This window comes from Entelurus aequoreus, linkage group LG10 (genome assembly GCF_033978785.1).
Source record: "Entelurus aequoreus isolate RoL-2023_Sb linkage group LG10, RoL_Eaeq_v1.1, whole genome shotgun sequence".
Taxonomy (NCBI): domain Eukaryota; kingdom Metazoa; phylum Chordata; class Actinopteri; order Syngnathiformes; family Syngnathidae; genus Entelurus; species Entelurus aequoreus.
Genome location: NC_084740.1, coordinates 11,002,037 through 11,016,132, shown reverse-complemented (window position 1 = coordinate 11,016,132; position 14,096 = coordinate 11,002,037). Strand labels below are relative to the sequence as shown.

Below are 14,096 nucleotides of genomic sequence, written 5' to 3'. Positions count from 1 at the left end.
GTGTATATATATATGTATATATATATATATATATATATATATATATATATATATATATATATATATATATATATATATATATATGTGTATATATATATATATATGTATATATATATGTGTATATATATATATATATATGTATATATATATATATATATATACACACACACATATATTTATATATGTATATATATATATATATATATATATATATATATATATATATATATATATATATATATATATATATATATATATATATATATATATATATATATATATATATATATATATATATATATATATATATATATATATATATATATATATATTTAGAATGATGTCATAAAATGAGGCGGAAAAAATCCTAAATTAAGAAAAACGAACTCAAACTATCAAAAGGAAAACATATTTAGCTTTAAAAATGATTAAAGTTGAGAATGTCAAGTTAAACTTTTGTACAAATTTCACAATAAGTCTGCACATAAAAGTTATCATTTCAACCAAAACTGTAATATAACCCGATGAACATATGGGCTGCTGGTGTCAGTCTGTCGCATTCAGGAGCCTGTGGGAATTTTGACTTTCATTGGTTAAAACTATGACAGTTTCTGCAAGATCATTCTTTTCTCCCCCCCTCAAAAGACCTCCACTTGTTTCCCCCAACAATATTTCAACTTGATTTAGTAACATTACAACTTTATTCTCACAACATTTGACTGTTAATTCCTTCCAATATGGCTCTGAACCCAACTGAGACACGGTGTTTGTGTTTGTCAACATGCTGTAAGGGCTCGTGGGAAGATGCAGCATCACTTTGACTTGCCAAAAGTATATTCATGAAAAATATAAACCTAGTAAAACTAACAGTATCTTTTTAACACAAGCCTCGCTTACTGCAGTCACGGCACACAATTAAGTTTCACATTGGACAATTCAGTGCAGACAGTGAACACACCACAAGGCTAACATGGGTCAAGAAAACGTTCTCGTATTTACTCCAGAACCTCTGAGGTGGGTACAATATTGGCAACGCTCCAACGCACACATGCATCATTAAACTAAAGAGCAACAATATCATCGTTTTGTCCGCCAAAAATATATTCTTTAAGGGGGGGAAAATGCCAGTGAGCTAGTGTTAGCCTAGCCAGCACGCTAATGTTAGCCGAGTGTGCTAGTACTAGCCGCATGGAGGGGAAGGTGGTTGCGTTAAACAAGCCGTAAATTTGGCTTAAAGGCTAGAAATAATGAAATATAACATATACACATGGATTTCAGTGTACAGACTTTAAGTAAAAACTACCTTGAATTGTCTTTGCTCTTCACAAATCAAGTGTTGATACACTTTAAATAGAGAAATATATACACGGGGGTGTTGTTTGTATGTACACTAGGAGAAGAGCTTGTTCACCTTGCTCTACAGTGATTGTTCGGCTACTTAAAAAAATATTCATGTTCAGCAACGTACAGCGTCCAACTTTTTTTTTTGAAGCAAAGTCCAATTTTGGGGCTTTTTCTTTGGCTTGGAGGAGCTTAGGGCGGGACTCCGACTTGTGGTTGGCTCCTTATCACCATTTCTTACTTGAGAGGACATACACAGAAGAGGGGTAAGTGAATGCAGCACACAGGTCAAAGGTCATTCATTTATCCACCTGGTTGTTGGGAGGCTGCTTGTCGCCGTTGACCCCGAGGAGGATTGCGTCCTCTGTGTTGTCGCTCTTCATTTCAACAACAATGTTGTCTTTGCCCGATTTGTCTTTGGTGCTGCACAACAACACAACATGACAATAATGTGAGAAAAAAGATGCCACTTGCGAGAGTATGTTTGTAATAAGAGAATAAGTCGAAATATTACAAGAAAGTTGTACATTTATGAGGATATAGTTATAAATGTGGGATCTGAACCGAGGATGTCGTTGTGGCTTGTGCAGCCCTTTGAGACACTTGTGATTTAAGGCTACCATATTTTTCGGACTATCAGTCACAGTTTTTTTCATAGTTTGCGACTTATACTCAGGAGCGACTTATGGGTGAAATTATTAACACGTTACCGTAAAATATCAAATAATAATATTTAGCTCATTCACGTAAGAGACTAGACGTATAAGATTTCATTGGCTTCAGCGACTTATAATCCGAAAAATACGGTATATAGTAAATAAACATTGATTGATTGACAAGAGGAAAAAGTCAACATTTTTCGAGGACCCCAAGTCGTGATTTTACGAGCATACATTTGCGATAATAGAACGCGTCAAAATGTTATTTGGAAATTCGTAATATGACGAGAAAAGGCCGTAACTAGGGATGTCCGATAATATCAGACTGCCAATATTATCGGCCGATAAATGCTTTAAAATGTAATATCGGAAATTATCGGTATCGGTTTCAAAAAGTAAAATTTATGACTTTTTAAAACGCCGCTGTGTACACGGACGTAGGAAGAAGTACAGAGCACCAATAAACCTTAAAGGCACTGCCTTTGCGTGCCGACCCAGTCACATAATATCTCCGGCTTTTCACACACACAAGTGAATGCAAGGCATAATTGGTCAACAGCCATACAGGTCACACTGAGGGTGACCGTATAAACAACTTTAACACTGTTACAAATATGCGCCACACTGTGAACCCACACCAAACAAGAATGACAAACACATTTCGGGAGAACATCCGCACCGTAACACAACAAACACAACAGAACAAATACCCAGAACCCCTTGCAGCAGTAACTATTCCGGGACGCTACAATATACACCCCTCGCTACCAAGGGGGGGTGTATATTGTAAGGAGAATGAAGTAGGGATAGTTATATGATAACAGAGTTGTAATATTACAAAAAAGGTTCTAATTTTACAAGAATAACGCCATATTTATGGAGCCAGAACACTGCCAGTAAGATTTGGTATGGGAAAAAAAATGGCCATTGTAGAAAAAGTTGTATTGGCACCGAAACAAGTTTTAAATGCAAAAAAAAAAATGCAAGTAAACCACAGTAAAAGAAGAAAGGTGGACCGAGGGCGTCTAAATCAAGTGTAAAAGTTATATGATATCTTCGTGTTAACCTAGCCATACTTTGAGGGTGTAGTATAAGTGGTACAGAAATTGATTATGTATTTCTAAATGATCCATGTTTGTCTTGGTATATAGCCATAATATTTGGCAAAACTCCATATGGAACAATACTTTGTGGCTGTATTTATTCTTTTAAAACGTTTAACACCAGACATTCAAAATAGGTGGACTCATGTCTTATTGTATTTTATTGTCTAGTATTATTTTGACTTGTATAAACAATGTGCTGAAACTACCGCTATTGTGGTTAATTTCCTGCCTTGCAAATAATACAACACATTCAAGTTAAAGTTAAAGTACCAATGATTGTCACACAAACACTAGGTGTGGTGAAATTTGTCCTCTGCATTTGACCCAACCCCTTGTTCACCCCCTGGCAGGTGAGGGGAGCAGTGGGCAGCAGCGGTGCTGCGCCCGAGAATCATTTTTTTGTGATTTAACCCCCAATTCCAACCCTTAATGCTGAGTGCCAAGCAGGAGGGTAATGGGTCCCATTATTATAGTCTTTGGTATGACTCGGCCGAGTCATACCATATCCTAAATAATATTCCACATAATATTTACATGTACATTTGAAAGTACAACCTACAACATAGTCTTAAAACATCAACAGCTATTATATAGAGCTGAGGGATCATCCCTCCATCCATTTTCTATCGCTTATTCCTTTCAGGTTCGCGGGGGGTGCAGGAGCCTACTTAAAATTAATTAGAAAAACAGGCTGGACTTTTAGGGGAGACATAATAATATCTGAGTAGTACTTTGTGATGTTGCTGTATGTAATTCAACAAGAAAGACAAAGAAGATCTCTGCCTTTGTGGGACATCTGCACTTCTTTCACAGGTGTGTTTCTGAGAGGACATCCAACTACAGAACATCATCATCAAGTGAGTGAAGCTGATGGTTGATTGCCTGGTTACATTTTTTTTTTTTTAATTAAACAATCATATAATAAATCCTTGATAAACTATCATAACTAATAAATATGAGTAATTGCTTTAAAGTTATTTAATTTGCTTTGTGAAGAGAATTTATACATAGTAATAAATTAAACATTTAATAAATAACATAAATATATCCAAATAACCTTTTAGTGCGGAAATCAACTGCATATATAAAAGCAATTGTAAAAGTAATGAAGTTGACCAGAGTGCTTTACGAAGTAGTCAAAGAGTAATTAAAGTCGGTCACTGTATCATGCTTACAAATACAAGATTTCTCTCTGAGCAGATTAATTTGCGGAAAGCGACACATACAGGTCTACTCAAGATAAATATAAAATAAAAACTTTTGCGTTACCATGAATTGATTAACGTGGACCCCGACTTAAACAAGTTGAAAAACTTTTTCGGGTGTTACCATTTAGTGGTCAATTGTACGGAATATGTACTTTACTGTGCATTCTACTAATAAAAGTTTCAATCAATCAATTCATAATTTCATATTTTGAAGCTTTTTAAAACTTAATTTAGACGCCCTCGGTCCTCCTTTCTTCTTCTACGGTGTTTTACTTGCATGCCGAAGTCCAGTAAAACTGCTTCCGGGTGAACTTGTTATAAGCCCCGCCCACAGGTGCCCGCCCCTCATGCTAAAACACTAGTGATGGGATCGGCAGTTCTTTTGACTGTACTGAATCACTAGAATCAGTTCCTTAAAATGATTTGTTCAAAAAATTCATTCACCGAATCCCCCCCCCCCCAAATAAAAAAATAGGGGGGGGGCGTGCGTAGTACAGTGCAGACATTCGCGGGAGAAGCAGCAAATAGGCGCCCACACAACACTACCGCCCCTCCCTGAATCACGTTCGCGAACGACACAACACTAAGGGGGCGCCCCTTAGTACAGTACGTAGTACAGTACAGTGCAGACATTCGCGGGAGAAGCAGCAAATAGGGTGAACGCGAGTCCCCACGCACTGCGTAGGGACTCGCGTTAATCTAACAACAACAACAGTTGCAGTAGAAGGGATAATAATAATAATAATAATAATAATAATAATATAAATCAGAATTGATCCCCAAGGAGAAATTTATTTTTGTTATAATAACTGTGTAAATAATAGCCTATGTATGTGCACATACATTAGTTATTATTTTTATTTTAAATCTTCTCAAAACAGCCTGCCCTACACTTTACCCCCCGCCAGTAGACTGCTAGTAGACTAGTAGTCTACTCTCATAACTTTATGTGTTGAGATAATGGGGACGTGTGTTTGTTTTCATGTGGCTTGTTTTCATGGGATCGGCAGTTCTTTTGACTGTACTGAATCACTAGAATCAGTGACTGACACAGCACCACACTGTGGCCGCAGTTCAGTACGTGAACCGAATCACTTCTGCAGTTCTTTTGACTGTACGAATCACTAGAATCAGTGACTGACACAGCGCCACACTGTGGCCGCAGTTCAGTACGTGAACCGAATCACTTCTGCAGTTCTTTTGACTGTACGAATCACTAGAATCAGTGACTGACACAGCGCCACACTGTGGCCGCAGTTCAGTACGTGAACCGAATCACTTCTGCAGTTCTTTTGACTGTACCGAATCACTAGAATCAGTGACTGACACAGCGCCACACTGTGGCCGCAGTTCAGTACGTGAACCGAATCACTTCTGCAGTTCTTTTGACTGTACTGAATCACTAGAATCAGTGACTGACACAGCGCCACACTGTGGCCGCAGTTCAGTACGTGAACTGAATCACTTCTGCAGCAGCAGTACAGTTTAATTGCAAATCAGCATTATTATAATGATGATGATAGCTACTAAACAACATCAACAACAACAGTTGCAGTAGAATAGATAATAATAATAATAATAATAATATGAATCAGAATTGATCCCCAAGGAGAAATTTATTTTTGTTACAATAACTGTAAATAATAGCCTACATATGTGTACATACATTAGTTATTTTTTATTTTAAATCTTCTCAAAACAGCCTGCCCTACACTTTACCCCCCGCCCCCGCAGAGCAGAGAGCGAGAGCGTTGTCGTTCACTGACTGATTCATGTCGTTAATCCGCGGTGAACGAATCGTTCGCTCAGTCCCTCCCCCCGCCCTCTCATTGGCTGCGTCGTTCGCCGACGTCGAGGGTTCTGTGAGTCACAGAATGCGCCAGTTCCACTCATACCGGCATGGTCGCGGCGGAGCTCAACTGAACTGAGAAAGGAACGAATCAGTTCATGAAGTGATTCGGTTCAGTACGTTCACTCAAAAGATTCGTTCTTCCGAACGAATCGTTCACGAACGACTCAACACTATAAAACACTGCCATTATTTTGATACTATAAAAAAAGAAGCAAAACCGGGAAAAAAGAAACAAAATCGTAAGAGAGAAGCGGTCACAAAAACCTTTGAAAAACACAAAACAATAAAAGTGTACAAAAATATGGATTTTGGCATCGAAAACATCCACCCAAAAATAATGTATTTTTTCAATGTTTGTATTTATTTGTTGCCAAAACTTGCTTCGGTGCCAGCATTCCTTCTCCGTAATGTGATAGTTTTTTTTTCTGTGTAGGATAATCTTTACTGGATCAGACTTTGAACACTCCCCCGCCATGTGCACTTACAGGTCTTGCTTGCCGGAGCGTCCACAGATCTTTCCTTTTTTGTAGAGGAAGTAGAGCCCGCTGCCCAAGATGGCCAGCAGCAGGATGCAGATGATGACGACTGCAATGATGACACCGCTGCCCTCTGGTGGCAGAAACACACAGAAGAAGCTGAGCGTGAGTACAGTCCAAAACACATTGAAGAGGATGACTCAGACTGTGAAGCATGCCACAGTGTGCAGGGTTGTAACTATATAGAGTGCAGCTACGTGTCGTCTTTTTTTTTTTTTTTTTTCAAACGTGTCCACCTAGAAGGAAAGGAAACATTCCAAAGTGGAGGAAAGGTGAAGTGTGCTGATGTGCATGCATTGGAGAAGGTGCTGGGAACGGTGCTGGTCATTCATCAGGGGAGAGAGAGAGCAGGAAGTTGACTCTTTACAAACCTTTCCTGATTCTCTCTGGTGGGATAGCTGTTGCTGTTTGGACTAAAACCACATGAGCACAATTATCAGTGTGAGACATTAAATAACACACGCACAAACGATACAAGACGGTGATAGTAGCACAGCCGCCCTGTGGAATCGCTTGGCAAGAAACAACATTCTTCCTCAGAGAAATGTTTTGCTCTGAAAAACGACAAGACAGAGAAAGGAAGGAAGCAGCAGAAAGATCCACTAATGGGAGTCAGGAGACGTGAACGTGCGCATTTCAGCATCAGCTGCTTCCTTACAGTCACACTGAGGCATGTTGTAACTACCGTATACAGCCTCCATCTGCATGACATCATGCTAATCTGTACATATTTGTACTCTACAGCTTTGCCATGCAAACCATTTAGCATGTACATTAAGGTACACCACAATAGGCATGATAAACAATTGTATGGAATTGAGTACACTGTTTTGCTGCAACCAGCAGAGGGCTGTTAATTCCGTCTCAACTAATCAGTGATGTAAAGAAGAACTTGATGTCAGCTATGGGAAGTTGAGACACACTCATGCAGAATTGATGCCTTCCGAAAATAATATTCTTAAAGGTAACGGGGTGGTATTATTACAAAAAGAAGTTGCTAGTTTATGAGTATAAAGATGGAATATGGAGGGGAAAAAAAATATATTTTTCCAGAGAATTAAACTAACATTTCAAGATTGAAGTAATAATAAAAAAAGTATCTAGTTTGAGAATAAAGTTCTACGATTAAGATATTTTACAAAAACTTTTTTTTTTTAACAAATTAACCGCGTTACAAGTAAAATTCAGAATTTTACGTGAATATAGAAAAAGTAAACATTTTCCAACATATAAATGGTAAACTAATGAAGTCGTAATGTTAATACAAAATGTGGTGATTGACAAGAGTTACAGCATAAACATTTATGAGAAAAAAAACAACTTTCCAAGACTAAAGTTATTGTATTGTGTGAAGAATTTATTTTGGGAATTTATAGTTGTAATATTAAGACCAGGTCATAACTCTTTCAGGAATAAAATTGCAATATTAAAAGAGAGTTCCCAATAATACTAATATTTTGTGAAAAAGTCACAATATACAAACAAAGTCATAATATGATATGAAAAAAATCTAAATTGTAAGACTAAAGGTTGTAATTGTTTAAGAATAAACTTGTAATATCACAAGCATAACAGTAGAACAATACTAATACTGTAAGAAAAAGTCACACTGTTGTAAAAATAAAGTCATAAAAGTACAATATTTTATTTTTAAGTTATTTTCTAAGAATGAACTCATAATATTACCAGTATAAAGTTGTAATGTAATGTACAAAGATTGTAATTTTTTTCCAAGAACATTTTAATACAAGAAAAAGGTTGCATTTTTCAAAAATACAATTTGCAATATTACGAGGGAGTCATAGTTTTACCACAATGACATTATTATTGTGAGGAAAAGTCACAATATATTACACAATATTATGACATAACTATACTATATTACGTAATATTATTTGGCAGAATGTCATTTTAAAAAGATTAACTTTTTCCCCAAAACTTTTTTTACGAGAACATTTGGAATACAAGAAAAAAGTTACATTTTTCTAAAAAAAACTTCTAATATGTGGAACAAGTTTCAATTTTATGAAACTTTAGTGTGCATATTTTTATATAGATGTTAGGGATGGGCATTATAACTGATTGATTTTTCATCAAAAATAATCAATTATGTAAGGGTTGAGGCGCGCCGGAGTGCAATACTCAGCTGCAAACAGCAGAGGCGCTTTGCTTCTGTCTCACAACTGTTGTAAAACCCAACCCAATAACAGTTAGGTAAACCATAATTGGCACAATAAATATTAAACTAATAACTTGTGTGGAGTTGAGCGCACTACTTGGCTGCAACCAGCAGAGGCACTGTTGATTTACTAGTTTGTGATGTAGAGTGGAAGAACATGCCGTCAGAGAAGAACATATTTAAAAAATGATAAATGAAAATGAGGTTGAATGCCCATCCCTAGCAACGATATCAATCATGAATACCATATGTCTGAGCAGGCATATTGCACCCTCTAGTGGCCATTTGTGTGTTGCAGCTGTGCAGTGCGAGGCGGGTAAATATAGAGCAGCTGGCTGTCTTCTTACCTGTGCTAGAGGAAATAGTGCTTGTGCGTACGGTGGTGGCTGCTGCTGTGGTGTGTACGACTGAAAAAAGGTAAGAGGCACACACATGGGGGGACATTACAGTATGTTAACACACATAAGGACGAGGAGGACGACACATGGCGAAGCGCTTCAAACACAATAATTAGACGTGACACAGAACAAAAGAGTGGAGGCAGGGTTGGCAAACTCGAGCAAGAACTCACTAGCTTTGATTTTGAAGGCGACAGCGTCAGCGCCATACTGGTTAGAGGCGTTGCAGAAGGCCGTGAGGTCGGATGTCACCGCCACGCTCGCCTTGCTGGTGATGACGTCCTCCAGCTCTACTTCGGACGTGGTCTCCAAGACCTGGTGCACCAACACAAAAGAAAGTCCCATGTTCATAATGTCATCAGATTCCAACATATCATTTAGACTAGGGATGTGCCAATCGGTATCGGCCGATTGTCCTGAAAAATTACTACATGACGATCATAATAGGTTTTTCCATCATCGTTAATGCATTTTATTGCTGATCACAAACGCCGATCCTTTCTGGCTGACACTATTTATTTTTAGTCGCCCAGCTGCTAATTATTAAGGTGATTAGTAGGCTAATTATCTGTCTAAATACACAGTGTGGAGCCACTCCGGGAAGCTAATATTAATCACCTCAATTACGACAAATAAACTGAATTTATTTGTATCTTTAGTATCTTTATCACGTACCATAATCACTGGAGGATGCTTAACATGTTACACACAAAGGAAGAGAATAATGAACTAGTTTGAATATTGTGTTGATATTGTTAAACTGTCAATGGCACTCTCCATAAATAAAATGTACAGTTATTACATTTAATTGGTATCGGCCGATCTCACTCATGGATGATGATTTGGTAGCATGAAACAGAACATCCCTAGTGTATACCACTACTCTCAGAGACTTAGCCGTTAATTGAATAGATTTTATATATATATTTGGGGCGTTCCGATACAATTTTTTCACTTCCGATACAATATCGATATTAGAGCCTTGAATGTTGGCTGATACCAATATTAATCTAATATGATAGCAGAAATCATAGTACAAACTTTTATTATTTTGTTTTGTGGGATGTTAGAACATGTTTGATCAAGTCTAATTAGTCAAACATAGAAAAATGCTTACAGTACAGTACATACTTATATTATTTTGTAGTGTGGAATGTTGGAAAAGTTTTGAACAAGTACAATTACTAAGATAACAATGGTAGGTATAAAAAACAAAACAAAACCTTATGATAGATTAATACTTTTGAAGTTAATTTGCATTTTGGCGACACCAAGTTGTCAGAATAATTCATAAAATTAAAGTCATGGCACAGTAAGTTGAATGATGCGGACACATTTGTTACTCGATACCTTTTAATATGTTTCTATGTTGGAGACTTTGTATCTAAAAGTAATATGCAACTATAATTATATTATATTGACAAATGTGATGTTTTGGACTGCACTATATAATTAAGGACACTTTATACGTATGTCTAGCTGGTGTGCTGTTGTGTGCTTAGCTGTTATGTAGTTGCTAGCTCCTAGTAACATATAGCCTAACATACCTACTTCACTAAAATACAAGAACATCCTTATTGGAGGATATTTAGAGATTAACTGGCTGTACAGCTTTGCACAAGTAAACATGCTGCAGGACTGCTTGTATCGGACATTTTGGATGCAAGCCGATATCATCCAATTCCTGTTTTTTTTCTGATAGCTGACCGATATCCGATATTAATATGGGATTGGGACACTACTGATTTATATGTAATTCCAATGCGTTCGTAGTGCAATACCTTTCCATCAAGGGTGGTCCAAACAATGGTGGGAGCAGGGAAACCTCTGACTTGGCAGATCAAGTCCACCGTACTGTCCAAACTCTCCTCGATATCAGTGCGTTCTGGTGGTACGATCTCTGGTGGGCCTGAACAGAAAAATAATAGCAAAACAAAACAAAGCTCAAACCCCAATGACATGATGATACTGTATGTATTTCTGTATCAGGATCAGACATACCGTTCACGTTAACGCCGAGCGTCGCCATAGTTTCCAAGCCATCGACTTCCGGAACAGTTACCATGCATTGATACGTCCCTGCTGTATCAAAGGTGGCGTCCTTCAGTATCAAGTGGTTGCCCATTGACACGTGTTGTCCGTCCTAAAAACACAACAAAGAGGGTTGAATATTTTTGATTGTGAATACAAATATTTAAACACTATTTCTAACTATGTAATATTTATAGTAATCATAGTAAAATAAATATAGAGGTAAAATAACACAAATAAAATAATCCATAAATGAAATAGATTAATAAAATAATAGTTCCAACAAAGTATTTAACAATGATAGTAAAATATATAGTGAAAAAACAGCAGTCCCTCGCCACGTCATGCTCTGAATAGGCAGGTTCACCGTAATGCAGATTTTTTTGGAGGCGGGGGTCTAATTTAAGCCTATTTTCAGTATGAAAGTGGCTAAATGAACTACAAATATCAATACGAGACTGGTATTGGCCACTAGATGAGACCAAACCAATCAAGAGCTCGCTGTTCAGTATTGTGGCCACTGATTGGCTGAGCCTCAGGTAGCATTAAATGGTAAATACTTGTATAGCGCTTTTCTACCTTCAAGGTACTCAAAGCGCTTTGATCAAACCAGGAACCCAAGGGTGCTGGCACGGCCGCTCGCCCAACCGAGCCACGCTGTCCCCCCATTACTATGTTGGATTAAAAGAGTGTAAAGGTGACTAAAGGGTGTTATTTAATATTTAGAGGGCTCTCATGATGTTTAGAAAATTATTTAGAAGTTGGTAAACAGGTTTTTATGCTCTAGCCATTAAACAATCTTTAATTTAGAATAAATAATTGCCATTTCGCAGAAATGCATTCACCCCGCTCAGGCCCGGAAGCAATTAACAGCAAAAAAAAGGGTTTACTATTTAACAAAATACATCAATGAAATATATATAAAACAATCGTTTCAACAATATATACAGTCATACTAAAACCGGCGCATTGTTAAAATAATACAAAAACTAACAAACAACGGCAAAAAATAAACGCCGAACTCTAACCCCCAAAAAATATAATTTATTGTATAGTTAAAATAGTGAATCAAAATAGATAAATGAGATAAAAATAGAAGAGTGTTGGAAATAAAGAACTAATAAGACTTTTGACTGCAGCCACATCAAGCTTTTTTTCACCAGTCGGATATCGTAAAAGAGGTGTTGATGCAGCGTTGGCTCAAAAATACAGCACAAGCTTATAGATAAAAGTCTAGATAAATAAATAAATGGGTTATACTTGTTTAGCGCTTTTCTACCTTCAAGGTACTCAAAGCGCTTTGACAGTATTTCCACATTTACCCATTCACACACACATTCACACACTGATGGCGGGAGCTGCCATGCAAGGCGCTAACCAGCAGCCATCAGAGGCAAAGGGTGAAGTGTCTTGCCCAAGGACACAACGGACGTGACTAGGAAGGTAGAAGGTGGGGATTGAACCCCAGTAACCAGCAACACTCCGATTGCTGGCACAGCCACTCTACCCACTTCGCCAGATATATGAAAGGACAAAATTAGATGAATAAAGAACAAAATCTTTAAATAATTACTTAAATCTGTTATTAATTATTTATAATTGGAATTACATAACATTAATTTTATATACTGTAAATGTGTTAATAAATATATAAATTGATTTAATGTAAAATTATATTTAAATAATTAAATTGATTATTACACTATTTAATCAATTATTGGTTTAATTATTTAATGATTTGATAAATTATTAGTTTTTTATGATTTTATTGAACATGTGTGTCAGCCCCTTATGAATTAGTTTTATCTGTCAAACTCAACCTTCAAAGTCAGTGGGCAGATCCTAACACCTGATTGGTTACCACTTTCAATTAAAATTAAATCAAGTACTTCCACATAATTTGCAAGGTTTAAAATATCTACCACCAACTCATGGAAAAGTATATCCTCCTTAGCCTTAGACTTCCAAAAAGTTCCAGCCTTCAGACCAAAGCAATTATTGGACCAAATTGGTGTTAGCCCCGCCCACTGACATTGATGGGGGAGTTTGACACATAAAATGAATTTATGAAACCTGATGTACAGGTATCATGAAATAAGTAAATAAATCAAGAAATAAAAATTTAAATTGTGACATTAATTAAATAATAAATTTAATCATAAAATAATAAAATACATCACTTAATCATGAAATAATACATTAAATTGTGAAATAAATCAAATCATGAACTAATTAAATAAATTATGGAATAATAAAATCACGATATAATGAAATAATCAACTAAAACAACAAATAGTTAAATAAATCATAAAATAAGGGAACTCAATAATTTCATGATTTAATAGTTAATTAGATCATGAAATAATGAAATTAATAATTAATTAAATATTAAAATTATGTATTACAATTAAATTATTCAATAATTACCGTATTTTTCGGACTATAAGTTGCAGTTTTTTTCATAGTTTGGCGACTTATACTCAGGAGTGACTGATGTGTGAAATGATTAACACATTACCGTAAAATATCAAATAATATTATTTAGCTCATTCACGTAAGATACTAGACATATAAGATTTCATCGGATTTAGCGATTAGGAGTGACAGATTGTTTGGTAAACGTATAGCATGTTCTATATGTTATAGTTATTTGAATGACTCTTACCATAATATGTTACGTTAACATACCAGGCACGTTCTCAGTTGGTTATTTATGCCTCATATAACGTACACTTATTCAGCCTGTTGTTCACTATTCTTTATTTATTTTAAATTGCCTTTCATAT

At 36.3% G+C, this 14,096-nt stretch overlaps 1 protein-coding gene across 4 annotated transcripts in view; it reads right to left on the bottom strand.

Moving 5' to 3' along the window:
* Positions 1–345: 345 nt before the first annotated feature.
* The window catches only part of mcamb (melanoma cell adhesion molecule b), an 86,391-nt gene continuing 72,640 nt past the window's right edge, over positions 346–14,096 (bottom strand). Inside the window, exons 10-17 of one of the 4 annotated variants that reach the window (XM_062060085.1) lie at positions 11,281–11,422; positions 11,061–11,188; positions 9,453–9,594; positions 9,229–9,288; positions 7,074–7,115; positions 6,652–6,775; positions 1,653–1,764; positions 346–1,581 (exon numbers count right to left, since the gene is read on the bottom strand). In XM_062060085.1, coding sequence (XP_061916069.1) covers positions 1,579–1,581; positions 1,653–1,764; positions 6,652–6,775; positions 7,074–7,115; positions 9,229–9,288; positions 9,453–9,594; positions 11,061–11,188; positions 11,281–11,422 — 753 coding nt within the window. In that variant the 3' untranslated portion in view covers positions 346–1,578. Of the gene's footprint in view, positions 1,582–1,640; positions 1,765–6,651; positions 6,776–7,073; positions 7,116–9,228; positions 9,289–9,452; positions 9,595–11,060; positions 11,189–11,280; positions 11,423–14,096 lie in introns of those variants that run through there. The other 3 variants (XM_062060086.1, XM_062060084.1, XM_062060088.1) reach the window with 3 other exon arrangements.